The 27883-nt window shown below is 51.8% G+C and overlaps 1 protein-coding gene across 1 annotated transcript in view; it reads right to left on the bottom strand.

Annotated features, from left to right (window-relative positions):
* Positions 1-15935, bottom strand: part of PPL (periplakin) — a 58181-nt gene extending 42246 nt beyond the window's left edge. The window contains exon 1 of the mRNA XM_039478255.2: positions 15711-15935. Coding sequence (XP_039334189.1) covers positions 15711-15772 — 62 coding nt within the window. The 5' untranslated portion in view covers positions 15773-15935. The remainder of the gene's footprint in view (positions 1-15710) is intronic.
* Positions 15936-27883: the final 11948 nt, after the last annotated feature.

Below are 27883 nucleotides of genomic sequence, written 5' to 3'. Positions count from 1 at the left end.
ACAAACAAAATAAAACAAAAACCCTTAAAACAAACAAAAAGCCAAAAGCCAAGGCCTTAAGTCCGAATCCTCCAGCACCTGGGAGCTGGAAGAAGACCCCAGCCCATCCACACTATTCACTCTGATCCTGGTGCAAGTCCAGACGTGCTCTGCTTCCGCGCATGTATGTCGCCTTGTCTGGGCATGGGGAATTCGAAAGTAACCTCGGAAGCATCTCCTCCAACATCTGCGAGGAGAGTCTGGTGCCCATATATGGGTAATGAGGTGCTGCGAGGACAGGAGACCCTGGGTCCCAGATGCCCACCCCCGGGCCTGGCTGGGGCACAAACATACAGTTTTGGCTAAAGATCTGAGTCAGTAGGTTTGGAGATTTGAAGGGTACATGGTGTTCCCACTGCTCTGAGAACACTCTTCTGATAGCAGAAGGGAAACTGCAGAGGGGAGGGGAGGGAGGACCTGTCTACCCGGTTGTGGTAGCAGAACCCCGAGACCTGTCGCTGCCTCTCCCTCCGCTGGTTCCACTTGGGAACAGGTGCCCTCCACATCTACCTCCATCTGCCCCTCCAGCCTCCACCTGGGTCAAAGCTACCACTACTCAGCTGGCCCAATGCAACTGCCACCCACTCTCTTTTCTAAGAGCACTTGGGAGCACAGGGAGATTTTAGTTTAGATGACGGGATAATCATTGTACCAGCTGGGGAGATATGCCTCCCAGCCTCCTGTCCCCAAGAGAGACCTGAATCCTCCAAGGACACCATGAATGGCCAACCTTCTAGCCAGCAGTGACCTGGGAGGGGGGCTCCCAGTGTGTGTGGGGCTTTGAGAGCCACCGTTGCTGTCTTCAGCTCTACTTGTTCAAGTCACATGGCCCCAAATGGCCCATTCTCTCTACCCTGCCTGCAAGGGGGGAAACTGAGGCAGCCTGGCCAGGGCAGGGAACATAGATGGTGTTGTTGCTGTGACCTCGGTGTGGGCTCCGGCAGGCTCCTTAGTCTCTCTGTGCCTCAGTTTCCTCATCTGTGAAATGGACTGATCCCACTGCAGAGGGTTGAGATAATTCTAGGTGATAATCCTTGTCAATGAAAGCACTTTGGGTGTGCCTCCACCAGGATCAGGATAATTGGGTTTCATCCTCTCCCTCCCTGTCACTGGAGCACAGAGGCTCTGCCAGGGCAGGGTTCTCTGTCTGTTACTCACTGCCACGTCCACAGTGCCCATCAAACCAAATGAACTATGCTGGCTCTTCGGAACAGCATGTATTATTCTGCCTGTCTCAGCCTTCATTGCCTTGAACATAAATGGGGTTATCATGCCTGCTTGTCATGTAACAAGCAGAAAGACACCCAATAGCTGGGAGACATCCTCCCGGGAGTTCAGCTATTGAGTTGCTTTGTACCCAAGTCTAGCACTGCTCAGTAGAAACCGAACCTGAGCCACAGAGATAATTTACATTTTTCTAGTAGCCGCATGAAAACAGTAAGAAGTAAGTGACATCTTTTTCTATTTAACCTAATATGTCCAAAATATGATCAATTTGACAGGTAGTCAACAGAACATTATTATTACTATTATTTTTTTTTGAGACGGAGTTTCGCTCTTGTTACCCAGGCTGGAGTGCAATGGCACGATCTCGGCTCACCGCAACCTCTGCCTTCTGGGTTCAGGCAATTCTCCTGCCTCAGCCTCCTGAGTAGCTGGGATTACAGGCACGCGCCACCATGCCCAGCTAATTTTTGTATTTTTAGTAGAGACGGGGTTTCACCATGTTGACCAGGATGGTCTCGATCTCTCGACCTCGTGATCCACCCGCCTCGGCCTCCCAAAGTGCTGGGATTAAAGGCTTGAGCCACCGCGCCCGGCCAACAGAACATTATTAACGGATACTTTTACATTCTCTTTTTCATACCGAGTCTTCAAACCCTGGCACACAGACATACTTGCACAGCCCATGTCACAGGGCTGGTAATTACTGAATAGGATGGTGAGATTCTAGGTGATTTTGGGGCACCCGGACCTGCTTTGCTCTAAGCTCACAGTGACCACAGCCTGCCAGTTCTGCTACAGGAAAGCTGATGGGGGCTCAGAGCATCTTCCAGTCTCACTCAGTGCCTGGTACCCAGGGATAACTAATAAATGCTCATTCTCTTGGAACCCTGCGACTCTTCCTCCTGCTTACACTCACTGGCCAGATGTCTGCTCCAGGTCAGGGTCTCCTCCGCAGGTCCCTCCCTGGCTGCGTGACTCCAAAACAATCCGGGGCTCCCAACGGTGCCCAGTGGAGCCTGGAATGCTGGCACAAAGACCCCAGCACAACACCCTTTCCCAGGTCCCCAGAGCTGTTGCCACCTTGCCCATAGGCTCCTGGGCAGAGCCAGAGGCACTTAGCCTGCTCGCAGCCATCCCCTTCTCCAGGCTGGGAGAGCAGCCACCCTGGAAACAGATCATACTTCGGCAACATCAGAGGGGCCATGTTCCTGCCATCGCCTCCGCCTCAGCTGTCCTTGTCACCCAGAACTGCTGTGTCCCTGTTGGGTCACAGCCCGGCCTGCACTATCCTCCCATATGTGGACACGGGTCCCTGCAGGCTCAGCACTCCGGTCTAGCCTGGGCCATCTGCCTTTGATCACATCTGCAGTTCCTCCCTCTGGGGGTTAATTCTGTCTCAGTGGGTGTGTGTAGGGGATGCATTGGTGCTGGAATGTCTGGAACGCACAGGAGGGTACACCCCTCCCTGGAACCAGCCTCACCTCTCTCAGAGCCCGGAGAAGGGGCCGGGCCTCCTGCCACCATGGTCGTCCTCCTCTGGTGTTCTTCCTGCCTGCAGGGCCAGCTTGGGGGGAGGTGCACCTCCGGTGCCAGGTAGCCCTCTGCCCCCACCGTCTTTAAACACTGCCTGGCTCCTGAAACATCTGTCCTGGCTCTGACACAAAGGCACCCACCATGGACACTCAGGAAACGACTGATGAATAGTAACAACATTGAGGAAACCTACTGGGTGCCCAGCAACCACCCAGCCCTTTTGCACATCACCCACTGAAACCTCACAGTCCTAGGAAGCAGGCACTCTCAGTGTTATCGTGGCTCCTAATCCCATAGGCTATTAAACATCTGGACGAAAAGAACTTATCTTTTTCGGGAGCCCTTCTATAACCCTTAATTCCACATCTTGGAATTAGGCTTGGGGTCAATAAACAGGTGCTGAATTGAGCAGATGTTTTAATGCAATTTGATAACTCCTATGAATTCCAGATAAAGAGAAATGAGGCTCAGAGAAGTTAAGAAACTGGTACAAGGTTACACAGCTGGGAAGCACTGGTGCCAAGATTCGAACTCATGAAGACAGGCTTGAAAGCTACCTTCTCAGTACAAAGGGAACATCAATATCCATCCACACTCACCCCTTACAGACAAAGGGACAAGAGACACTGGGGTGACAGAATGCTGGGCCAGGTGTTCACCACCCAAGGAAGGCAGAGTGATTTACAGTTTGACGCCATTTTCATCAGTACAATTAATCCCAGTGGTTGGTTGGGTAATGATTAGTGACGGTGAACAGAGTCATTCTTCTAAGATGCCACCACAAGGGACTCCCAGCCTCTCCTTGTGAACAGACCTTTCAGGTGGAAGCAACTGGCATTGAGTGAACACTTCCCTGGCCCACACCTTACTTCAGCACCAGATGCAGGTTTCATCTCTGATCCTTTTAACAACTGGGTGTGCTATCACAGCTCTACTGCAGATGAGGAAACTGAGCCTCAGGAAGGAGGGGCGACTTGCTCAGGGTTAACAGGTCAGTAAAGGTCTATGCTTGTAACTGCTACCGTCCCAGCTGGGCACCTTGTAGATATTCATTAATTGCCAAATAAATTTTCAACTCCACCCCCAACTCCCTGTCATCTCTCTGCCCCTTACAGGCCCTGGCAAGAGGCCCTTCTCTGTTAACAAGCCCCCAGAGATACAAATTGTTGACATGCTATAAAACATCTACTTAATTTCATACTAATTTATGGAGCTCCAAGCTTATGTAAGGCCTGGAATTAAGGACAACAGAAGGTCTTCTCCCAAAAGATGAGTAAGTCCCAATTGTTCAAAAGTTTGTAAGCTAACAGGTAGGTTAAGGACAAACCCCCCAATGGCTATAATTACAAAGATTCTAGATCACTTACATCAGGGTATTTTCATCCACTGTGTTCCATGTGGGCCTTATAATCTAACTTTAATAATGAAGATATATACTCAATCCAATAAAAACCAGGGAAAGAACAAAAAACAGAAACAAAGGGAAGGCTGACAAATAGGGCAATATGGTAGAATAGGTTCAAACACATTGGTCATTACAATACAAGTAAATGAGTTAATTTTGCCTATTAAAAGTTAAAAGACTCTCAGGTGAGAATACAAAATACACCCCTCCCCCAAGCTATGTGCCATTTTGTAAGACACACACACTTGAAACTAAATGATACAAGAAGATTGAGAATAGAGAAATGGAGAGTGACATACTACCAGGCGATTCGCACCGAAGAGAAAAAGCACTGTCCGTATATCTCAAAGACAAGAGGGAGTGACGCTATCTAAACTATGAGATCCCACCAGCTGCACATCCAAAGAATGATGTCTGGACCCATGTCCATGGAGATTTTGACTTAATTGGTCTTGGCAAGGGCTCTGACAACCTGTTCAAAACTCTTCATGTGATTCTAATGTGCAGCCAGGGCTGAAAACAAAGAACTGAACCACAGCAAGGTTAAAAGGAAGACAGATGAGGAAAAATCCCTAGATCTCTATAGGAAGGAAGTCTTATGAGAAAGCAGTTCACAGGAGGTGCCTAATAAATACCAGATTGATTGGTCAATTGACTGATACTCTCCCTACCAGAAACTCCTGTGCTAATTAGACAGTAAATGTCCTCACACCCAGCTATTAACCCTGGGGAAATATATCCTAAGATGAGAGGGTTGCTGGTGTAGTAATTCCAGGTCTGTTTTTAAAGGCTAATCTGTTTCTGCCCTGCCTCTAGGCCTCTGACGGGGCCTAGGGTTCTTTTGGGCTCTGGTTACCAACAGAAGTTCAGGCTGCTTCTGGTAACACCAAGGCATGTCCTGAGGATAGAGCAACAAAGTGAGATCCTATTTCTATAAGAAAAAAAAAATTAGCTGGGTATGGTGGTGGATGCTTCTAGCCCTAGCTGCTCAGGAGGCTGAGGTGGGAGGATTCACAGCTCACTGCAGCCTTGAATTCCTAGACTCACAAGACAAACAGAGCTCAAGCCAACTTGGGGGCCCCCAGACATCAGGATGTCACTCTGGGTTGAAAACCAGTGGACAAGAGTACCAGCCTCTTTTTTTTTTTTTTTTACTTTTTGAGACATGGTCTTGCTCTGTTACTCAGGCTGAAGTGCACTGGTGCAATCATAGCTCACTGCAGCCTTGAACTCCTGGGCTCAAGAGATCCTCCAGCCTCAGCCTCTGCAGTAGCTGGGACTACAGGTGCATACCACCATGTCTAGCTAATTAAAAAAAAAAAGTTTTCTGGAGACAGGAGTCTCAGCCTGTTGCCCAGGCTGGTTTCAAACTCCTGGCCTCAAGTTACCCTCCCACCTCAGCCTCCCAAAGTGTTGGGATTACAGGTGTGAGCCACTGGGCCCAGCCTAGCCGCCATTATTGAAGCACCTACTAGGTGCCTGATGCTTTACACACATACTCTCAATCCTCTCCACAATCCTACACATCTTCAACACACAGATTCAAAACTTACCTTCTATCACTCTTCCTTGAGCACCTACTACACACTAGGCACAGTTCTGGGGTTATCGGAGTTTATGCACCAGTGATAAGAAGCCCAGAATAGGACAGGGATGTAGCCAACCTCCCAGCTGACAAGTGACGTAGCCTGGTCCGCAGCTCCCAAGCCCAGGCCTTTCTGTTCACCCCTCAGCCCTCAGTCCCTCCTCACAGACCTTGGCTACTCCTCAGTAATAGGAGGGTCTGCTTGCCCATTTTATAGTAGGGAATGACTGTGCTTTTTTTTTTTTTTTTTTTTTTTTTTTTTTTTGAGATGGAGTGTTGCTCTGTTGTCCAGGCTAAAGTGCAGTGGCAAGATCTTGGCTCACTGCAACCTCTGCCTCCCAGGTTCAAGAGATTCTTCGGCCTCAGCCGCCCAAGTAGCTGCAATTACTGGCACGTATCACCATGCTCAGTTAATTTTTGTATTTTTAGTAGAGGTGGGGTTTCACCATGTTGGCCAGGCTGGTCTCAAACTCCCGACCTCAAGTCATCCAACCACCTCAGCCTCCCAAAGTGCTGGAATTATAGGCATGAGCTACTGCACCTGGCCAAATTAAGCTTCTTGGGGTTGAAGCAGGGTTAAAGCCCTGTGTCTTCTTTGTGGTACACACTTGGAATACTTTCTCAGCCTTCAATGGGAAACAAAGTGTCCCCATGGCCAAGGCAGAGAAGTTGAAACCCTAAAAGGTATCAGCCGGAAGTCCAAGCCCAGGCAGTGGGGGCAGCAAAAAATGCTGCAAATTCTATTTCTCCTGTAGCTCTGCGGCCTTGCAGGCTCAGCCAGCAGCCCCAGTGTGTTTTATCTTACAAGGTGTTGACAAAAACCCTCTGCCTAGGAAAGGATGGGCGGGGTGGCCAGGACACCCTGCCAGCCCTCTCAGGGTGTCTGGGTAAGAACCGCTGAGATGTCCAGGCACAGTGGCTCATGTTTATAATCCCAACACTCTGGGAGGCCGAGTCAGGTGGATCACCTGAGGTCAGGAGTTCGAGACCAGCCTGGCCAGCATGGTGAAATCCTGTCTCTACTTAAAATACAAAAAATTAGCCAGGCATAGTGGTGGGCATCTGTAATCCCAGCTTCTCCTGAGGCTGAGGCAGAATCCCTCAAACCTGGGAGGTGGAGATTTCAGTGAGCTGAGGTTGCTCCATGGCAGTCCGGCCTGGGCAACAAGAGCGAAACTCTGTCTCAAGAAAAGCAACCACTCAGAGTCTTGGAGCAAAGTCACTCAAACTCTCTGAGCCTGGGTGGAAAAGAGAGCTGAGTATAGAATTGGTCTCAGTGCAATCATGATTTAGAGTGACTGTTTTAAGCTAAGACCCAACCTGAAGGACTTTCTGTGTTCATACCTTTCCCAGTTCTGGTCCCCTCCCCTTCTACTCACCCACTTCCTCGCAGAGACTCTCCATTTTTGTCTCCTCATCCAGAAACTGCCTGCTTGCCTTCCTGGAATGGGCCCCCTTTGCTTCCTGAGACCCCTCTCCTTCCTCTCCCAGACCCTTTCTTTTGCTATGGACTAAACTGAGACCGAGGACTCAGGGCTTCCCTGTAGGCTCTTCCCACCAGCTGTGCGCCCCCTCCACCCAGTTCGCCTTCTCTACACCACCCCTCACCTAAACGGTAAAACTCATGATCTACTCAGACACGCAGAAAAGCACTGAAAAGAATCAGCTACCCATGTCCCCACCACCAGGGTTTAGCTGAGGTTTTCACAGTGCCATCTTTGCTGCAGATTTTTCTAAAAAGGAATTAAAATGATTTGTTCATTATCCTTTCGGCCCTCTCCTTAGAAGCAGCAGAATTTTAGACTTACTGGTTCTTCCTAAGCTTGTTTTATTTTGTTAACTTATTTAGAGACAGGGTCTTGCTCTGTTGCCCAGGCTGGAGTGCAGTGGCACTATCACAGCTTATTGCAGCCTTGAAGTCCTGGACTTAGGGATCCTCTTGCCTCAGCATCTTGAGTAGCTAGGACGAGAGGCATGTACCACCATGCTCGGCTTTTTTTTTTTTTAGAAATAGGGTCTCGCTATGTTGCCCAGGCTGGTCTTAACTCCTGGCCTCAAGCCATCCTCCCGTCTTGGCCTCTGAAAATGCTGGGACCACAAGTGTGAGCCACTGCATCCAGTCTGCTAAGCCTTCCAACACACAGACACAGCTGCATTCAGGGATAGTATATGGAATTGCTCTGTGTATGTTTCTAAAAATGTACATATACAAGAAAGTCTTTGTATCCTTCATCAGCTTGCTTTGCCTGCTTACCATCATGCTTTCTCAGGTCATGGATACACATGTCCCTGTCTCTTTCTGTCAACTGCGTACTCTTTATCCACCCATCTTCAGCTAACCCCTGGGCTCAGCTTAGATGACCCCTCCTGCAGAAGCCCCCGTGGGTGGGTCAGGGCCCTCCTTTATCTCACTGCCTATCACCCCGCATTGCTGACAGCTGTGTACTCAGCCCACTCTCAGCTCACTAGCCTGTGTCCAGGAGGTGACTGGATGGGGACAGGGCAGGGAACAGCCTGCTCAGGCCTCACATTCCATTAGGCTAGCTGGAACCCCACCCATCCACCTCCACCTCCAGGATCCGCTGCTCCTGTGTGTGCTCTCTTGAGATGTGGAGGGAAGCGGAGAATTTTAGCAGTCCCCCATGGCTTACCCTCATTCATTCAGCACATGTGTAGCACCAGTCTCTGGGGAAAGGCAGCCACCCAGCCACATCTGGCTATCCTACTCACATGGCTGCTGAGATAAGAGCTACCAAGGAGACGAGGAGACCATAGGATGGCTGGGTCTGCTCCAGCAGAGAGGCTGGGGAGGGCTTCCCTGAGGAGCAGGAGGTGAATCCAGAAGCAGAAGAGCAGCAATGAAGGAATGTTGGGGGCATTCTGGGCAGTAGGAATGCCACAGGGAAAGACACTGTCTTGTCTCCCCACTGTGGCTGGGTGTAGCGTGGACATAAGACAGCAGCTGGCAGGTACTGATGTTGTGTAGGGCACCAGCTGCCAGGGCCTAAGAGCAAAGGAAGGTCTGGGCCAGGGGTTAAGCAGCTAGAGGTATGGTCAGATTTTTATGTTGTAAGGAGCTCTCTGGCTGCCATGGGGAAATGGGACTAGAGCACCGGAGTGGAAGAAGCAAGAGTGGGGAGGGGCTGAAGACCTGCTGGGCTGCTGGCTCTGCGGGTGGGGAGAAGTGGGGGTCCACTTAAAGGGGAGAAGTGGGGGTCCAGTTAAAGGGAAAAGAGACTGATGCAACCAATGGCTCATGGCTGTAAAACCAGAGCTTTCGGGGGCCAAGGCAGGAGGCTTACTTGAGCCCAGGAATTCAAGACCAGAGTGGGCAATATAGTGAGACCCCTATCTCTACAAAAAAATAAAAATTAGTGGGGCATGGTGGTATGCATACCTGTAGTCCCAGCTACCTGGGAGGCTGAGGCACGAGGACTGCTTGAGCCCAGCAGTTCAAGGCCATAGTGAGCTACCATCGCACCACTGCACTCCAATGTGGGTGATAGAGCGAGCTGGTCTCTAAAGAATTAATCACACACACACACACACACACACACACACACACACACACCCCCCAAAAACAAAAACAAAAAACAACGAACCAGATTGGGTTAGGGAAGGGCAGTGCTGGGACCTGAAGAGAGCTCTGTCCCGCCTAGAGGTGGAAAGGGACACGGAGTGGTTTCTCAGGCTCCAGAGGCTGTAGCATAGCACCCCACTGAGAGAATCGGAGAGAGAACAAAGACCAGAGGCCATTTCCCCATTTGTTCCCAAGACAGGCCGGGGCAGGCAGGCTGGGAGGATGGAAGGTGGTGCCACCAACCCCGGCACAGCCCTGGAGGAGCAGAGCAGCCGCACGCTGGGAAGCCTGGGTTCTCCTCCCTGAGGAGCAGCCTCGGAAGCTTTCTAAGGCATCTTCTCCCCCAGGTTCCCCACTTCCAGGGCCTCCCTCCACCATACCCTTAGGGTGTTGCCTAAAGGGTGTGGAGGGAGTTGTGTCTCTCCCCCAAAACACCCTCTCCCCAAATGACCCCCCACCCCACAATGCCTGAAATGCTACCATTAGCAGCTGCTCCTCCAGGTAAGCTCAGCTCCGTCCTGAATCAAATTTCCCCTAGTCTCATTCCTTCTGCCAAGAGAACTGGGCAAGGCATGAAGGGCCAAGGCCAGAGGGAAGAGAGGTGGAGGGGTTGCTGGGAGTGGACACAGTGAACACAAACACCAGTGACTCTACCGTGTGGCCTGGAGCAGTCCCCAGACACAGCTGCTGCCAGCCCCAGGTATGGGTGCAGAGCCCCAATTTCCTTCCCTGGGCCTCCCTGGTCCCCCTGCATTGGTCATTTCTGAGCTATGAGCCCAAGGTGAATGTGAGCCCTCTGTGAAACAGAACACTCCCATCTGCCAGGCAGGCACACTGTCAGAATTAGATGAACCACCCAGAGCCTTGCTGGGCTCACAGTGCGTGCCTGAGAGATGGCAGGGCAGCTTTCTCTAAGCCATCACCCACATGGTGGATGGAGGTGGACGGGCTTTGCTGGAAGGGCCCTCTCCCAAATCCATCAGGCATTCCCACCGTCACTAATCGAGGGGTGCATGTGTCTGCTTGAGTCAGTTGCCTGGTCAACTCTGGGCTTAGCCCATTTTTTTTTGTTTTTGAGATGAGTCTCACTGTCTCCTAGGCTGGAGTGTACTGGTGTGACCTCGACTCACTACGATCTCTGCCTCCCAGGTTCAAGTGATTCTCCTGCCTCAGCCCAGGAAGTAGCTGGGATTACAGATGCCCACCACCACACATGGCTAATTTTTAAAATTTATTTTTGTAGAGATGGGTTTCACTATGATGGCCAGGCTGGTCTTGAACTCATGACCTCAAGTGATCCGCCCACCTTAGACTCCCAGAGTGCTGGGATTACAGGTGTGAGCCACTTCACCCAGCCATTATGACTTTTTTTTTTTTTTTTTTTTTTTGAGACAGTTTCACCTTGTCACCAGGCACCAGGCTGCAGTGCAGTGGCACCGATCTCGGCTCACTGCAACCTCCGCCTCCCGGGTTCAAGCAATTCTGCCTCAGCCTCCCGAGTAGCTGGGACTACAGGTGCACGCCACCACGCCCAGCTAATTTTTGTATTTTTAGTAGAGATGGGGTTTCACCATGTTGGTCAGAATGGTCTCGATCTCCTGACTTTGTGATCTGCCCACCACGGCCTCCCAAAGTGCTGGGATTACACATTGTGACTCCTAATAGCAGTGTGCACTTCCTAGTATCAGCTGCTATGATTTGCCAGGCACTCGCTCTGAACCAGGTCATGGGCTGGACCCATCACGTGCAACCTCTCATTTGATCCACCCAGCAGCCGTACCAGCTGGAGGTTGCTCTTATCACCCCACATCACAGATGAAGAAACTGAAGCTCAGAGACATTAAATGACTTGCCCAAGATCAAGCAGCTTAGGAGACACAGAGCTGGGGCCTGAACTCATACCCGGCTAGATCAAACCATCAAATGCTGTGTTCTTGCTTTTTTTTTTTTTTGAGACAGTCTTGCTCTGTTGCCCAGGCTGTAGATGAGTGGCACAATCTCGGCTCACTGCAACCTCTGCTTCCCAGGTTCAAGCAATTCCCTGCCACAGCCTCCTGAGTAGCTGGGATTACATGCACCTGCCACCACAACCGGCTAATTTTTTTGTATTTTTAGCAAAGATGGGATTTCACTATCTTGGTCAGGCTGGTCTTGAACTCCTTATCTCCTGATCCACCCACCTCGGTCTCCCAAAGTGTTGGGACTACAGGTGTGAGGCACCACCCCCGGCCAACATTGTTTTCTTAACCACCCAGAGGCTCAGGCTACTCCAGGTGCCTCCCGGTAGAGCACGCTTCCCTTTCCCCAGCTCTCCCTCAAAAACCTGGGGTCCTGCCTTCTACGCAGGATTCCCTCCATCAGGACTGGGCCAGTGTCGAAAGACCCGTCTAGCTGAGGCCAGGCTGCTGGGTGTTTACTGGGATGCAGGTCTTGGGGGAGGGGCAAGATTAATCCCATTCTACAGATTCAGAAACTAAGGCTCAGGGAGGCTGTTTCTATTCCAACAGAGGCAGAATTCAGGCTGACTGCAGAGCTGGGTCTTGGCTGCTCCATGCCAGGTCAGACACCTCCTCTGGGAGTTCCTCCCTCACCTCCCAGCATCTGGGCTCAGACTGTGACAGCTCTCACTTAAGGCCACTCACAAAGTATGCTGGTGGCCAGGCTGCAGACCTCATCCGTCCAGCAGTATGCTCCATTGCTCCTGCCTGGCCCCATCATCCTGAGGCTCATGTATTCACATGTGCACTGAAACTTAACTCCATCTTATCTCTCTTGACATGACTGCCAGCGTCTCCTCCATGTCCACCTGCTAACCCCGGCAACAGTGCTATGGAGTTCTGCAGTGCACAGCCTGTCCACCATGATATCAAGTTGAACCCTGGGTACAACACAGCTACCTTGCCCGCATGTGCTTAAAAACTATAATCATCATGCTGCCATTATCTGAGCCTTCTTATTGTTCTCCATCTTTCCTCCGCATTTTTTCTTTTTCTTTTTTTTTTTTTTTGAGACTAACTTTTGTTGCCCAGGCTAGAGTGCAATGGTGTGATCTCGGCTCACTGTAACCTCTGCCTCCTGGGTTCCAGTGATTCTCCTGCCTCAGCCTCCCTAGCAGCAGGGACTACAGGTATGCATCAGCACACCTGGCTAATTTCGTATTTTTAGAAGAGGGGGGGTTTCTCCATGTTGATCAGGCTGGTTTTGAATTCCCAACCTCAGGTGATCTGCCCACCTCAGCCTCCCAAAGTGCTGGGATTATAGGCGTGAGCCACTGTGCCCAGCCTCCCATGCATTATTACATCTAATCCTCAGCCAGCATCGCTAGGCAGGCACCGTGCTTATTCCCATTCCACAGGTGAGAAGAGAGGCTCAGAGAGGCCCAGCAGCTCCTCTGAGGTTGCACAACCAGGAGGGTGGGAGTGTGTCTCCTCCAGGGCCTCTCTGCCAGGTTGGATGCTGTCTTCAGTGATCTGCACCATCCCGCCTCACTGTATCATTAGCTCAGGTGTGAACACCAGCTCCCACACCTGTCATTAGGAACCCAGGCAACGGTAACAATGGGGTTCACACCCTGCCCCAGCCCTCCCAAGCTTCAACTGCTAAAAGGCAGACAAACTGGAAGGGGTGGCTTTCTTGGTGGGGTGTTCCATTTGCTAACCTACATTTTGTAGTCCGAAGCCCTGACTGCCTTGGGTGTGGAAGTCACAAGTTGGGGCTCCTGGATCCCCTGGGATCAGAAGGGGGGCACCCTTCGGGTCACCTCCTGTGAGCCACGGCACTGCTTCTCCCAGCAGCCCCATGCATTAGATACTCAGTATCACCACCCCCACTGTGCAGAAAGGCAAAACAAGGCTTGAGAAGCTCCAGGGTGGAAACACCAGGATCAACAGTGAGGTGTTCTGCTGTCAGCGCCGGAGCTCCTACCCGCCCCACCATGCCCAATCTCACCAGCAACCTCATCCTCCCCCAGGCAATGGAGTGGGCCCCCGGAAAACTCAGGGTGAAATAACTGACCACAGCCTAGAGCCACAAGTCTGTCCCCTTCACCCTCTGCCACGACACTTGCTATGATGCTAGCCAGGCATCAGCCAATGCTCGAGAGATGCCTTTGAGAGAAAGGGGTACAGGGCTGCTCCCACCTCACAATCCAGTTTGAGAACTAGTGCCCGCTAAGCGGGGGGGACAGAGGGATGTGCTGGGCTGGGAGACCATCCAGGGAGGCATCTGGCAGCTTCTCAGGACTGTGGCTGTGCTCTTTCTCTGCTGCAGTGGCAAGGTTCAAAGGAAGGGCCTTTCACCCCATGCTGGGGAGAGAATCAGGAAGGCTTCCTGGAGAAAGAGACCTCTAAACTGATGTCTGGGACCAATGGCTGTTAGCCTAGGACAGACAGTGGCTGCCTTGGGCCAGGGATACACAGGGTGACAGGACTCTGAATCTTTGCTGCCCCAAACCCTCCGAGTCCCTGCAGCTGTAAAGAATGGGAGGCCTTTCATCCTCACGCTTCCGAGAAAGCCCGACCCCTCCCAGCTCATCTGGGTTCATTAGAACCTCCTGTCAGGTCCAAGCTGGGGCATTCAGGGATGGAGAACAGCAGGAAGGAGGGAGGCTATGAGGAGGCAGAGGGCTGGGTGAGGCCTGGCCCTTCTCCTGGTATGTGGGCGTCTGCACTCGTGAAGGACTGGATGGGCCTAGTTTCTGGGCTGGAGAGTACAGAACGGTTCTCCACAGCTGGCACAGAGCATCCAATTGTGCAATGCCTCAGGGAGCAGTGCAGGGACTGGACGGGCCCCTGACTGGGTGTGAGTGCCAGCTGGACGCAGCCACGGAGAAGCAGCCTGCATGGGGGCCCTGCCCAGTCTCTGGGGTTGTGAAAGACAGGGGAGGGGTGGGGAAATCTCCAAAGGCGGGTGATGCTTCTGAGCTTGAAACGGCCCAAAAGGAGATGCGCTGGGGGGTGGGAATCACAGGGCTGGCGGGGGGAGGGGTAGGGGGTGCTTCCTGAGGCCTGGAAGGCCAAGGAATGAAGTGTCGCACTCCAGCCTGCCAGGGCCCCGCCGCCATCTGTACCTGTCCGACTGGTCGGCCTAGGCCTGACTGCAGGGGTGGGGTGGGAGCCCTGGGCCCAGAGGCGTCTCACTGCCTTCATTTGGGGGCTAGGGAGGGAGTGAGGAGCTGCTGGAGAGCACAGTGGGGGCTCCCAGTGAGGGCAGCTTGGGGGCAGAACTCCCATGCCATTTGCGGGCCCCCTCACCTGCCTGAAGCCTCTTGTCCCGGAAGCTGGCAAAATGGTCCTTGCTAGCTGAGAGCCTCCATTCTATTTTCCAAAGTAGGGGGACAAGGCAGGGGCTGGATTCCCACCCCCTCCCTCAATCTCAGCATCTCCACCAGGCTCCCCTAAACTGGTTATTAAGTGAGTACATTAGGCTTATCAAAACGGACGTGGGCTGCGTCTCACTGCAAACACATCAAGACATGTCATTCCCCTCCCAGGCTGCCCTGGGAACCCGCGGCTCAGAGACGCCGCCAGTTTCGGGGCTGGGATGGGGGCAGGGAGCCACACCTCTGAGAAACCGAGCTTCGAAGACGAGGCCGTGACGCCGCGCAGCCTCTCCTCAGAACCCAGAGAGTGGGGAGGTAAAGTGGTGCCTCCGCCTGCGTCCCCGGACCGGACCCCGCACCTCCCAGTGCCTCTGGGCGTGGCTATGGAGGGCAGGGGGGCAGGTGCCGGGCAGCAGCAGGTGGCCCGCCCCCTCCGGACCCCCACCCCTTACCTCCCCGGCGCCAGGACACACCTGCGCGGTCTCAGAGGCACCGGAGAGCGCCCCTCCGACGCCAGCTCAATTTCCCTGCCTCAGGGCGCCCCCTGGACTGAACTACCTCAGGTGTGAAAGTCGCACCCAAGAGCTTCCTGGGTCCCCCAGAGCGATCCCGCCTTGAGTGTCTGGTCCTCCGAAAACTCCGCCACCGCATTCCGGTGGCTATTCCCGGTCCTGGGCGACCCTCGGCGCAAAAACAACCCTGGGACCCGGGAGTGCCCTGTACCCCCAGCTCAGCTGCCCATGCCCTAGGCCCCCAAAGCAATGCCCCCTCGGCTCCTTGAGTCCCCGATGTCCCCAATTATTAGCCCCCTCGGGCACCCCCGACAGTCCACTCCCACCCGGCGCTGCTTCCTAGCTTCCAGGTGGACTCGGTCCCGCGTGTCCCGCACTCGGGGCTCAGCTACCGGTTCCTGGGCCCCCGTGCAGCCCCCCTACTCCTATACCGCCCGGGCGGTCTTCCTGGTCCCGTGCGCCCACAGGCCCGAGAGCGTCCCGAAGCGGAGCTGCGGGCGCCTCCTCACCTGCGGGTCTGCACGGTGGGGCTGTATTTGCCTTTGTTTCTTTTCCTGAATAGGGAGTTCATGGTAGCGCTCGGGGTGCGGGCGGCGGCGGCTGGTGGGCCTGACGCGCACCGAGGGGCGGGCGGGAGCGCAGGTGAGCGAGCGGTGGCGCGGGAGCCCCGAGTGCAGCGCGGCCGCGGCACCGGGTCCCTACTCGCGGGGGGCGGGGCGCCGGCCGGCCACTGGCTTTGCTGGCCGCTCCCCGAGAAGGTGGCGCTTACCTTCCCGAGGAGGGGCAACCGCGCGGGCGGGGCTTGGGCGCGGGGGTGGGGGTGGGGACACCGGGTCTTGGCCGGACACCGCCCACCCCCGGGGCCAGGAAGGCGCGGGGGCGCAAAGGCCGCCGGGGCGAGCGCTCGCAGCCCCACCCTCCCCGGCGCGGCGCGCCTCTGGCGGAGGCCTTCACCTGGTTCTGCGCTGCCGGGAACTCAGCGCTTCTGGTGCTTTGGCGGACACCCAGCTGGGCCCCCGCAAGACAGGTGCAGCAGAGATCCGCACCGGGCCCTGTGCCCTAGCAGCTAGTGAATTGCACTGAGATGGTGGCAACTGACAAAAGGGGGCTGTGCTGCGGAGGACGCCGGCCTGAGTTCAAAACCTGCCACCCCGAGTTCAAATCCTGCCACCCCCACGTCGGCTGGCACTCCTGGACAAAGTGTTTCGCTGCTTCCAGCTACTGTTTACTTCTTTGTCAAACGATGATAACCGCCACTCCATCTGAAAGGCCAGTGGGGATGTCCCTGCAGGTAATGCACGCAAGGCGCTGAGCGCAGTGCCCTGGCCCGAATCTGCTTTCAGCCTGCCATCTCCGGTGGACAAAAACGCCTTTGAAACTTCAATAACTCTAGGCCCTGGCACGAGAAAAGCACTTCATGGCTGGTCATAAAAGCTGCTCGATTCCGGCTCAGAACAACGACGTTGCACAAATCTGCCAGCATGTCCTGGCTCAGACTGTATGCCAGTGGAGAAGGCTGCCCTTAGACGGAAATCGAATCTGACCTGGAGCCCGGATGGGGCCTCACAGCGGGGAGGGTTCAGCGCCAATGTGGTGGGTGGTAAGGGTCTGAGCCCAGCAGGAAGCAGGAGCCCAGGGGAGACCCCAGAAGGGAGCGATCCAAAGACTATGTTTTGGCCAAAAGGCTATTAGGGCTCAGATAGGGAGTGATAAGGCCTGTGGGGAGGGGCCTCCAACTGGGCGTCTGGAGTCCTGGGTTCAAGTTCAGCTGTCTGAGTCTTCATACCAGTCTCTTCCCCACTTGTTTGTGTTTAAAAATAAGGTGGCTTGGGAGGCGATGGGAGAGATCCAAGATGGCTGATCACTAGCAGCTCGGGATTGTAGCTCCCACTGAAAACGCAAAGAACGAGAGGACGCCACACCTTCACATGAATTCTTGTTGCTCACGCACCAGGAGATTCCCAGCGGAGGAGCCCCACGGGTCGCCAGCGCGACTCTTGTGATCGGCGAGGCGGTTTTGCCGGCGCCTCAGAGCGTCGGTTCTTGGTGCAGAGTCAGAAAAGCACCATCAATCTTAACGCCGCTGATTTGGTCGGCGCAGCGGGTTGCTCAGATTTCGGCGCTGAGAATCAATAAGTTGGACGTCCACTCAGAAACCCAATTACAAAGACGGTAATTATAAAGACCACAGATTGAAATATCTACAACGAAGGGAAGAAAACAGTCAAAAAAGGCTGAGAATACCCAAGATCAAAACGCCTCTTCCTCAGCAGGAGATCCCAGTTCCTCATCAGCAACGAAACAAGGCTTGATGGAGAACGAGTGTGTTCCAATTACAGAAGCAGGCTTCAAAACGTGAATAATAAGAAACTTCTGTGAATTAAAAGAACTTGTCCTAACACAATCTAAAGAAACTAAGAACTTTGAAAAAAGGTTTGACGAAATGTCAACAAGAATACAAAATTTAGAGAGGAAAATAAGTGAATTGATGGAGCTGAAAAACACAGTATGAGAACTACGTGAAGTATGCACAAGTTTTAACAGCCGAATTGATCAAGCAGAAGAAAGGATATCAGAGGTCGAAGACCAACCCAATGAAATAAAACAAGACAAGATCAGAGAAAAAAGGATAAAAAGGAATGAGCAAAGTCTCCAAGAAATATGGGACTATGTGAAAAGACCTAATCTACGCTTGATAGGTGTACCTGAAAGTGAGGAAGAGAATGAATCCAAGCTGGAAAATATGCTTCACGATATTATTCAGGAAAATTTTCCCAACTTAGTAAGGCAGGATAATACTCAGCTCCAGGTAATACAGAGAACTCCACAAAGATACTCCTCAAGAAGAGCAACTCCAAGGCACATAATCGTCAGATTCACCAGGGTGGAAATGAAGGAGAAAATACTAAGGGCAGCCAGAGAGAAAGGTCAGGTTACCCACAAAGGGAAACCTATCAGACTTAACAGCAGATCTCTCAGCAGAAACCCTACAAGCCAGAAGAGAGTGGGGACCAATATTCAACATCCTTAAAGAAAAGAACTTTCAACCAAGAATTTCACATCCAGCCAAACTAAGCTTCATAAGTGAAGGAAAAATAAAGTTTTTTGTGAACAAGCAAGCACTCAGAGAATTCATCACCACCAGGCCTGCTTTACAAGAGCTTCTGAAAGAACCACTACACATAGAAAGGAACAAACAGTATCAGCCTTTCTAAAAAATACCAAAAAGTAAAGAACATCAATATAATGAAGAATTTACATCAACTAATGGGAAAAATAGCCAGCTAATATTAAATGACAGTATTAAACTCACATATATCATTATTAATTCTAAATTTAAATTGACTAAATTCCTTAATTCAAAGACAGGCAATTTGGACAAAAAACTAAAACTGTATGCTGCATCCAGACCCATCTCACATTCAAGGATACACAAAGACTCAAAACAAGGGATGGAGAGAGACTTACCAACCAACCAGAGAGCAAAAATAAATAAAAAGCAGAAGTTACAATTTTTGCCTCTGATAAAATAGTATTTAAAGCAACAAAGATCAAAAGAAGCAAAGAAGGACATTATATAATGATAAAAGAATCAATGCAACAACAAGAAGAGTTAAAGGTCCTAAATATACACGCACCCAATACAGGAATACCCAGACATACAAGACTTATAAAGAGACTTAGACTCCCACACAATAATAGTGGGAGACTTCAACATTAATATTAGACAGATCAATGAGACAGAAAATTAACAACGATATCCAGGACTTGAACTCAGATCTGGAACAAGTAAACGTAATTAACATTTATAGAACTCTCCACTTTACACAAAATATACACTCTTATCAGTACCATATCATATCAACTTAGAAGTTTAAGCGAAATGTTGGTTGGCTCCTTGTTACTCTCTTCCCTCATTTTCTTTCATGTCTCCATTATTAAGGACAATCATAGGCATACCCATATTTAGACTGCATTCTAGCCCGGGCAACAAAGCAATACCCTCATTCTCTCTCCCTCTTCCTCTTTCTCTTTCTTCCTCTTCTTTATTCTTTTTCTTATTATTCTTTTTTAAAAAAAAATACGAACATTAGGCTGGGCAAGGTGGCTCATGGCTGTGATCCCAGCGCTTTGGGAGGCCGAGGCAGGCAGATCATGAGGTCAGAAGATCTAGACCATCCTGGTTAACGGGGTTGGACCTTGTCTCTACTGAAAATATAAAAAATTACCCAGCCATAGTCTGAGCTACTTGGGAGGCTGAGACAGAGAATCGCATGAACCCAGGAGGTGGAGGTTGAAAAAAAAAAAAAAAAAATGAGGCAGGTTTTCCTGGGAAGTCTCTTCTGAGGAAGGAAACCTTTTTTTTTTTTTTTTTTTTTTTTGAGACAGAGTTTTGCTCTTGTTGCCCAGGCTGTAGTGCAATGGTACGATCTCAGCTAACCTCCACCTCCACCTCCCAGGTTCAGGCAATTCTGCTGTCTCAGCCTTCCAAGTAGCTGGGATTACAGGCATGTGCCACCATGGCCAGATAAGTTTGTATTTTTAATAGAGATGGGGTTTCTCCATGTTGGTCAGACTGGTCTTGAACTCCTGACCTCAGGTGATCCCCCACCTCGGCCTCCCAAAGTACTGGGATTACAGGCGTGAGCCCATCTGCCCCTGGCCATTCCTTCAAATCTTAAAGGGAATCCAGATGCATCCCTGTCAAGAGTATATGGGTTTTTTTTTCTGCTATAATGGAAAATATGGGAATGCTTCCCCCACTGTGTGTTCCCCACATTCAAAATTTTAGAAGATGCATATTTTTCTGATGTTTTCAAACCTCTGTCACCTGCATCTATAAATAAGTTCACATTTACACGTATTCACTTTTTTTCCTAGATAGTTATTTCTACCTGTACTTGCAGAACCTTATTCAGTGACCCCCTTCCCTGGTGGCATCTCAGAGGGTTTGTTTCATAAATAGAGTAATGCATGCTGGATACTGCACTCTCCTCCTTCTGCCTGAGATGCTTTCAAAACTGCAACATCTTAAAAAAAAAAAAAAAATAAGGTGGCTTGGCTGGGCTGGGCACTGTGGCTCACGCCTGTAATCCCAGAACTTTGGGAGGCCAAGGCAGGTGGATCATTTGAGGTCAGGAGTTTGAAACCAGCCATATCAAAACCCTGTCTCTACTAAAAATACAAAAATTAGCTGGGGTGGCCTGCACCTGTAATCCCAGCTACGCAGGAGGCTAAGGCAGGAGAATCACTTGACCTGGGCGGTGAAGGTTGCAGTGAACCGAGATCGTGCCACTGCAGTCTGGCCCGGGCAACAGAGTGAGACTCTGTCCCAAAATAAATAAAATTAAAAAAAAAAATGAGGAGGTTGATGGGGAATTCATTTCTAAGGGCTTTTCCTGCCCACAGCCCCAGAGTGTCTAAGAAATTAAGTGTTCTCCAGATCTCTCTTGTCCCTGCCACGGAAGGACTGTGGTTTCTAAGTATTACAGGAAACTCTAGGAAAACATTATTATTATTGTTGTTGTTGTTGTTGTTGAGACAGGATCTCACTGTTTTGCCTACGCGGGCTCACTGCACCCTCAACCTCCTAGGCTCAAGTGATCCTCCTGCCGCAGCCTCCTGAGGAGCTGAGACTGCAGGCACCCACCACCACACCTAGTGAATGTTTACGATTTTTTGTAGAGACGGGGTTTCAATTCACCGTATTGCCCAGGCTGGTCTTGAACTCCTGGGCTCAAGTGATCTGCCCGCCTACCGCCTCCCAAGGTGCTGGGATTACAGGCATAAGCCACCATGCCCACCCAACCTTATTTTTTTTTTTTGAGATGAAGTTTCACTTTTGTTGCCCAGGCTGGACTGTAATGGCACGATCTTGGCTCACTGCAACCTCCACCTCCTGGGTTCAAACAATTCTACTGGCTAAGCCTCCCGAGTAGGTGGGATTCAGGCGTGCACCACCACCCCAGCTAATTTTGTATTTTTAGTAGAGATGGGATTCCTCCATGTTGGTCAGGCTGGTCTTGAACTACTGACCTCAGGCGATCCGCACGTCTTGGCCTGCCAAAGTGCTGGGATTACAGGTGTGAGCCACCACACCCAGCCAACCTTATTCTTAATGGGGCTTCTATGGGTGGGTTTAACACATTTATGCCTGAGGTTGCAATTTTTTTAATTGAACAATCAGACCTTGCCAATGACCTTGAGCAGCAGGAGATAAATAACTCCCACAGGCATAGTGTTCCAATAATAGAACACTAGGCATAAATTTTTAGGGGCGTGATTCCTCCTAAAGTTGTCCCTTTTCCTTCCTTCCTTCCTTCCTCTCTCTCTCTTCTAGCTTTCTTTCTTCTTTGAGACTCAGTTGCCCAGGCTGAGTATAGTGGCACAATCATAGCTCACTGCACCCTTGACTTTCAGAGCTCAAGCAATCCTCCCACTTCCGCTTCCTGAGTAGCCGGATTCACAGGTGTCAACCACCACACCTGGCTAATTTTTAAAACTTTTATGTTTACATGTTTTTTGTTTCTGGTCTTTTTTTTTGAGACAGTTTCGCTCGTTACCCAGGCTTGAATGCAATGGCGTGATCTTGGCTCACTGAAACCTCTGCCTCCCGGGTTCAAGTAATTCTCCTGCCTCAGCCTCCCGAGTAGCTAGGATTACAGGCATGTGCCACCATGCCTGGCTAGAGACAGGGTTTCTCCATGTTGGTCAGGCTGGTCTTGAACTCCCGTCCTCAGGTGATTTACCCACCTTGACCTCTCAAAGTGCTGGGGTTATAGGTGTGAGCCAGCGTGCCCGGCCTATATATGTTTTTTTGTAGAGATGGGGTCTCACTGTGTTGCCCAAGCTGGTTTTGAACTCCTGGGCTCAAGCAATCTTCCCATCTTGTCCTCCCAAAGTGCTGGGACTTCAGGCGTGAGCCACTGCACCCAGCCCTAAAGTTGCTTTCAAAATGTGTGTGTCCATATGTGCATGTTTCTGAGGGAGGATGTACTGCTCAGTGCAGTCAGTCATTCACTCATTTGGCAGATGTTTCTCATCACTCTCCCAGCCCCAGTGTTCCTGGCTCTGCTTGTTGTACACAGATGAGAAAAGGGAAAAGAAGAAGAAACACAAAAGGGCCTTTCTCTTTGCGAGCGTTCAGGTCCTGGGGCACTGGACACATATTAAAAATGTTGACTGTTTTTTCTTTGAGACAGGCTGTTGCTGTGTTACCCTGGCTGGAGTGCAGTTGTGCAATCAAAGCTCACTGCAGCCTTGACCTCCCAGACTGAAGCCATCCTCTCTTCTCAGCCTCCCTCTCAAGTAGCTGGGACCACAGTTGTGAACCACCATGCCTGGCTAATTTTGAAAACTGTCTGTAAAGATGGGCTCTCACTCTACTCTGTTGCCCAGGCTGGTCTTGGAACTCCTGCAGGCTCCCGAACTTCTGGGATTGCAGGGATCAGTTACCACACCCAGCCAAACTGTGGACTTTTTACATGGGTCTGGGACCTATGAAGGAGAAAGATCCTGGGAGAGACAGTGGTTCTGAGGTTGTTGCACCTTAGAATCTCTAGGGGAGTTTGTAAAAGGCATATTCTGTGTCCCTGGCACCCTTGACATCCTGATTGGTGGGTTTGAGGAAGGAGGGACCCAGGAATGTGAACTCTGGAGAGCTCACCAGGTGGTCTGAGACCTGTGTGTGCAGCCCCCCAGCTACTCAGGCAGGCAGGCCTGAACAGAGCTCCCCACCAAACCTGATCCTCCCCCAACCCGACTCTGCCTGGCTCTGTCTCAGGTGCTGTCCCCAGCGGGGCACTCCTCCTTAGAAGGTTAAGGGTGTCACAATGCCCTCCCTGGTCCAAAAGGGACCTCCTTGCCTAGTTCTAGGTCCCCGAAGGGATGCTCCCTCCAACCAGCTGACATTGGGAGGAGGTGTTAGAGAGGAGCTGGGGTTTCAGAACACCGGTGTGGGGAGTCACCTGGGACCTGCAGAAGCCTGAACTCAAAACGGAGCTGGCTCACCACACAGAGTGCATCCCCACCACCCAAGAGGGGTTCCCAGGGAACTTATCAGTCCTTGCCGTTGCCCCCACTCTGCCTCTGCCTGGACACCCTATGACTCTCCTCACGGGTGGGCTCTTACTCTGGCTCAGCATGCCTTAGAGCAGGCGTCCCCAAACTATGGCCTGCGGGCCACATGCAGTCCCCTGAGGCCATTTATCTGGCCCCCCGCCGCACTTCAGGAAGGGGCACCTCTTTCATTGGTGGTCAGTGAGAGGAGCACAGTATGTGGCGGCCCTCCAATGGTCTGAGGGACAGTGAACTGGCCCTTGTGTAAAAAGTGTGGGGACGCCTGCCTTAGAGGATGGTCACTGCAACAGTGTTGCTGACATTGTGCTCAGTGTGCATTCTGGGATGCTTTTAGCAACATGGTTGCTCATGGGGAAGATCTGGGGAGAAACTGCTTCCCATTGGGAGGGTGTTGGTCAGGTATCCAGAGCTGCCTACACTGGGAAGACCTGCAGCTGGAAAAGGGGCAGATGTGGAGGCCATATGTAGATCACACACAGATCCGAGTGCCGGATGCAAAGTGCAAAAAAGAGAGGGAAAGAAAGTATGCGGTGTGTAATATGCTTGCCTATGCACAAAAAACTTCTGCAAGGATACATGAGAAACTGTTAGCTGAATCTCCCCAAAAAGGACAAAAAAGAAGTTTGAATTTTCTTTTTTTTTCATTGCATTTTAGGTTTTGGGTCTTTTTTTTTTTTTTTTTTTTTTTGAGGCTGAGTTTCACTCTTGTTGCCCAGGCTTACATGCAACGGTGCCATCTCAGCTCATTGCAACCTCCACCTCCCGGCAATTCTCCTGCCTCGGGCTCCTGAGTATCTAGGATTACAGGTGCGCGCCACCACGCATGGCTAATTTTGTATTTTTAGTAGAGAAGAGGTTTCACCTTGTTGGCCATGCTGATCTTGAACTTCTGACCTCAAGTGATCCACCTGCCGTGGCCTCCGAAAGTGCTGGGATTACAGGAGTAAGCCACTGCACCTGGCCCCCCCCCCCCTTTTTTTTTAAGAGTCTCGCTCTGTCACCCAGGCTGGAGTGCAGTGACGTGAACTTGGCTCACTGCAGCCTCCGCCTCCTGGATTTAAGCAATTCTTCTGCCTTGGCCTCCCAAATAGTTGGGATCACAGGTGTGCGCAACCATAGCTGGCTAATTTTTGTTTCTTTGTAGAGACAAGGTTTCACCATATTGACCAGACTGGTCTCTAATCCTGACCTCAAGTGATCTGCCCACCTCAGCCTCCCAAAGTGGTGGGATTACAGGCGTGAGCCACTGTGCCAGGCCCAGACCGGAGCCTGAATCCCACTCAGTCCCTTTCAGCTGTGTGAATATGGGCAAATCATTTTGCCTGAGCCTCAGTTTTCCTCATCTGGGAAGTGGGCACAAGCCGAGCATCAACTTCACAGGATGAAAGTTTGTTAGGTATTCAGTATGTCCTCTGGTAGTTAGGGAGGCCCTGACGAAGGGTAGGGGATTCTACCTGTAGCTAGAGACTGTGTGCGTGTGGGACTGAGGGTGCAAGTGATTACAGGAGCTCCAAACACTGTCAAAACTCTAGGCTCCTCCAATCTGCTACATCTCCTTTCCCTACAACTCCTAGGAAGGTGATAGTCAGTTTGAGGGAGGGAAGAGGACCAGGGGCCTCTAGGTCAGCAGGCACGTAGCTCAGCCGCTGAATAACAGTAACACTGATAATAGTAATGTCACCTCTTGTTCCTCTTGTTTATTGAGGGCCAACTCCCTGCCAGGCAGCATGGCATATGCCCAGCCACCCCCACTGGGTGAAGCATGGCAGTGCTTCCTGCCTAGGAGGTAGCCACTTCCTTGTCTTACTTTCTTTAATTAAGACACAGGGTCTTGTTCTGTCACCCAGGCTGCAGTACATAGTTCACTGCAGCCTCGAACTCCTGGACTCAAGAGATTCTCCCACCACAACGTCTTGAGTAGCTGGGACTACAGGTGCACACTACAAAGCTTGGCTAATTTGTTGTTGAGATGAAGTCTTGCTCTGTCACCAGGCTGGTCTGCAGTGGCACGATCTCAGCTCACTGCAACCTCCACCTCCTGGGTTCAAGTGATTCCCCTGCCTGAGCATCCCCAGTAGCTGGGACTGCAGAACGCACCACCACGCGTGGCTAATTTTTTTGTGTGTGTTTTAGTAGAGACTGGGTTTCACCATGTTGGCCAGGATGGTCTCCATCTCCTGACCTAGTGATCTGCCTGCCTTGGACTCCCAACATGCTGCTGGGATTACAGGCATAAGCCACCTCGCCTGGCTAAGCCTGGTTAATTTTTAAATTTTTCTGTAAAGATGAGGTCTTGCTGTTGCCCAGGCTGGTTGAGAACTCCTGGCCTCACATGATCCTCCCACCTTGGCCTTCCAAAGTGCTGTGATTACAGGCATGAGCCATGTGCCTGGCCTCTCTTACTTTGCAGGGAAGGGAACAGGCCCTGAGAAGCACAGTGCCCAGGTGGGCTGGCATCTGGGTCAGCCTGCTCCAGGCCTGGGCTCTCAGACCCCTGCCTGCCTCCACTCTTTAGAGTTCTAATTCCTACGCTCGGGGCAGCTGGGCTGGTCTCCCACTGACTCAGCTGAGCCTGGCCCAGGAGTGGCGGAGAGAATTAGCCAATTTAGGGAGGAATTTGAGTTGTGCTTCACCATCCCTCCCCTCTCCATTCTCTAAGAGCTGGGCTAGGAACTGGTGTGGTTGTGTGTGTGCGCACGTGTGTACACACGTGTCCACGCCACACGTTTGTGGGCAGGCCGGACAGGGTGGGAGATCCGTTCTCACCCCATGCATCCTCCTCTGTGCAGATGGGATTTGTTTGGATCTGCGAAGCCCTCTCCTGCCAAGTGACTCATCCCCTCTGTTGCTGTGGGTGGAGGGCCAGCCTGCCGGGGTGGGGGAGGGTACTTGCTTTCCTCAGGTTTGCTTGCACCTTCAGGGCCACTGGTTCCCTGGCAACCGGGCTGCCCTCGGCAACCCTGATACCTGTGCTCCTTCTGGAGACAGACTGGGCAGCCAGCTCATGGGAGGCCACGAACTTTGGAAAGGTCCCCCTCACCCGCCCTCGTTTGTCATCACGGTTGCTTGCCCCAGCAGCTGGAGAGGTGTTTGGGGTATTTACCTGTGAATCAGTATAAAACAAGAAGGGCCACATTCCCCCAGCCCGAGACAGAGTGACATGTGGGACAGATTCGAAGCCTTCTCCCAGGGTGGAGGCCTGGGTCCCTCCTCTCCGGGACAGCCATTCTCCCATCTGAGCTGTATGGCCTCACCCCACCTGGGGTACATTTAGAAATGCACATTCCAGGGTCCCTCCCAGAGATTAGAGTCGGGTGAGTCTTGGCAGGACCTAGAAATCTGCATTTATTTATTAATTACAGAGACGAGGTCTCACTGTGTTACCTACACTGGGTTCAAATGCCTGGGATCAAGCCATCCTCTTGCCTCCGGTATTACAGGCATGAGCCACCAAGGAATCTGCATTTTTTTTTTTTTTAAACAGGGTCTCAACTCTGTCACCCAGGCTGGAGCGCAGTGGTGTGATCTCGGCTCATCACAACCTCTGTCTCCCAGGCTCAGGTGATTCTCCTACCTCAGCCTCCTGAGTAGCTGGCATTACAGGCACCACTGCCACCGCTGGTTAATTTTTGTATTTTTAGTTGAGATGGGGTTTCACCATGTTGGCCAGGCTGGTTGAGAACTCCTGACCTCAAATGAGTCATCAGCCTTGGCCTCCGAAAGTGCTGGTATTAAAGGCATAAGCTACCACACCTGGCCAGGAATCTGCATTTAACAAACACCTACTCCCTGGAATGCTGAGGCAGGAAGGTTTGGGGCCACCCTGAGAAACACAGCTGTAAACAGAGACAGATGCAGCAGCAGCTCAGGCCCTGGTCTGCCCACAGCCAGGAGACACAGGCTTCAGCCTAAAGCTGACCTGGGTTTGAAACAAACTTGGCTTCACCTCACAACTCAGCTGTGAGACCTTGGGCAGGGGGCTCTCTTAACCTCTCTAAACCCCAGTTTCCCTGTCTATAAAATAGGGAAGAGCTGGTGGGCAGGGACGTGTACACAGCGCCTGGCATGAAGACCCTGTTCCTGCCCCCACTTCAAGGGGACAGGAGGGGGCTGGCCCAGCCTCACCCATTTTGTAACGTGTTTACTTTTCTTGCGGGACAATTCAAGGGGTGGAAAATTGTGCTGGCCCTCCAGCCCATATGGGCTGACTCACGCTCAGTTCCGGGCTGGGGGCCCTGTGAGCTCCCCACAGTCCCCCCTGGGGCCAGAGGGGAGGCCAGGCCCTGGCAGCTGGAGCAGGAGAGGGTCCACGGTGAGTCACGCTCTGCCTGGCCCTGAGTCATCCCCTGAGAATGCGCCTCAGGCCCCTACCCGCCCTGGCCCCCTGGCAGAATGCCACTTCCCCCCGCCTGTCAGGCAGCCCTGCCCTCCTTCTAGCCCAGGGAGTCGCTGCTCTGATGACCGCCCTCTTGGCTCTCTCCTGGATGCAGATGTGCACCTGTGCAGCCTGAGTGTTAGCAAAATACTGAACCAGCTCCCGACCAGTAGTTGAATAGTGATTGCTCTGAGCCCCCGGTAACCCTGTTTTTTTCCCTCCCCAGCC

Source organism: Saimiri boliviensis, chromosome 12 (genome assembly GCF_048565385.1).
Source record: "Saimiri boliviensis isolate mSaiBol1 chromosome 12, mSaiBol1.pri, whole genome shotgun sequence".
NCBI classification, from domain to species: domain Eukaryota; kingdom Metazoa; phylum Chordata; class Mammalia; order Primates; family Cebidae; genus Saimiri; species Saimiri boliviensis.
Note: the sequence above shows the minus strand (reverse complement) of the source record. Positions and strands in the feature narration are given on the sequence as shown.